The sequence below is a fragment of the Prosopis cineraria genome, unplaced genomic scaffold (genome assembly GCF_029017545.1).
Source record: "Prosopis cineraria cultivar Desert tree isolate PC_DT_omini unplaced genomic scaffold, ASM2901754v1 PC4, whole genome shotgun sequence".
Lineage (NCBI taxonomy): Eukaryota > Viridiplantae > Streptophyta > Magnoliopsida > Fabales > Fabaceae > Prosopis > Prosopis cineraria.
Window position 1 is genome coordinate 16,446,372 of NW_026555335.1, and position 1,387 is coordinate 16,447,758.

At 42.8% G+C, this 1,387-nt stretch overlaps 1 protein-coding gene across 1 annotated transcript; it reads right to left on the reverse strand.

The window, feature by feature from the left end:
• Positions 1-707: 707 nt before the first annotated feature.
• Positions 708-1,127, reverse strand: LOC129308880 (uncharacterized). Its single transcript, XM_054950255.1, has one exon. It carries the CDS (start codon positions 1,125-1,127, stop codon positions 708-710), a length of 420 nt encoding a protein of 139 aa, XP_054806230.1.
• Between the last annotated feature and the right edge of the window lie 260 nt (positions 1,128-1,387).

Sequence of the window (1,387 nt, forward strand, 5' to 3'; positions counted from 1 at the left end):
GTTTATCAGAAAAAAAGATGGCACATCATATAATTGCAAAATTAACATCTGCTAAAAACAAAATTAGCTAAAAAGAAATTGAAGCCTGAAGTCTTCTCAATGTTTTAGCGAGTACGCTGTAGCAATATGAGCAATTTGATCCATTAGTGTGCTATGGAAAATCATGCAGCCAATACAAGCAAGATAGAGAAAATGGAGACAGATCGATCTCGAAAACAATGGATCAATTACATTATAGATTAGCCTTGTGTTTTGTGATGTTTTTATCATTAGTTTTTCAATAAATGTATAATATAAACAAATAAAAAGTTCTTTGAAAATGTAAGCCAGACTAATTACTAAGACTGGACTCATGTGATACTCAAATAAGTATACACTTTTTCAATCTATTTCTTTAGATTGGTCATTTCTTTTCTGTGTTATTCTTTGCCCTTTCTGTTCTTACTTTTCCTTTGTTATTCCTCTGCGATGGATCGCATTCACAACTTTTACAAAGACAGGTAGTAAGACGAAGAAACAAAACAAAATTAAAAAGCCAAAAAAAAAAAAAAAACCATAAGCACCGAGTTCAGGTTCAGCGGCATCCATTTACTCCGTCCGACAGGATCGACGCCGCCGCCGCCGTGAATTCATGCGATTTAACTTTTTCTGTTTCACAATCAGTAACACATTCCAGATCTCACGTAAGACTTATCACACGTTACACATTATAGATCGACCAAGAGCAGCGATTTCCCTGTCGTCTTCAGATCCGAAGACACCTTAGACGTCGGAGACAGAGGCAACCTCGCGGAGAAATTCCTGAAGTCGCCGGCAGGCCTATCTTCGTCCATCGCATCGTCTTCAAAATTCAGCGCATAACTGAGCGCATCATACTGGAAATCGGCCGAATGCCGTCGGCGATGGCGGCCGATCCTGGAGATAAAGTTGCTACACTTCTCCTTCAGATGCGGAAGATCATAAGAGCGGGAAGGCCTGTGCTGAAGCGATGAGCTCCGAACCAGTTTCGGCTTCACCGTATGGCGATGGTGGTGATCGTGGTGGTGGAAGCAGCACAAGAAGCACAAGGAGGATCTGAGTTTGTCCTTGAAGGAGAGAGGCGATTCAGGAGTTTGATCGTCCGCCATGGACGCAGATCGAGAGAGACGCACCGAAGGAAAGTGGGTTCGTGAGTGAGTGTGAGGGACTTTGGATCGTGGTGGTGATTTTCATTATCTTTGCTGGGAGATGCTTGTGGAGTGGAATGACGAAAAGGGACGCGTGTGTTACGGACGGGTCACGAGAAAGAGAGGTGCAGTTTCGAAATCGAAAAGCCGTGTGGGGGATTTTGTGGAGGGGTCGTTTCGTCAATTAACTTGATAAATATCGTACCCGTTTGTTGCAACTT

Coding starts and splice junctions, on each gene's coding strand:
- LOC129308880 (XM_054950255.1), bottom strand. CDS start 1,127: ATGGCGGACGATCAAACTCCTGAATCGCCTCTCTCCTTCAAGGACAAA.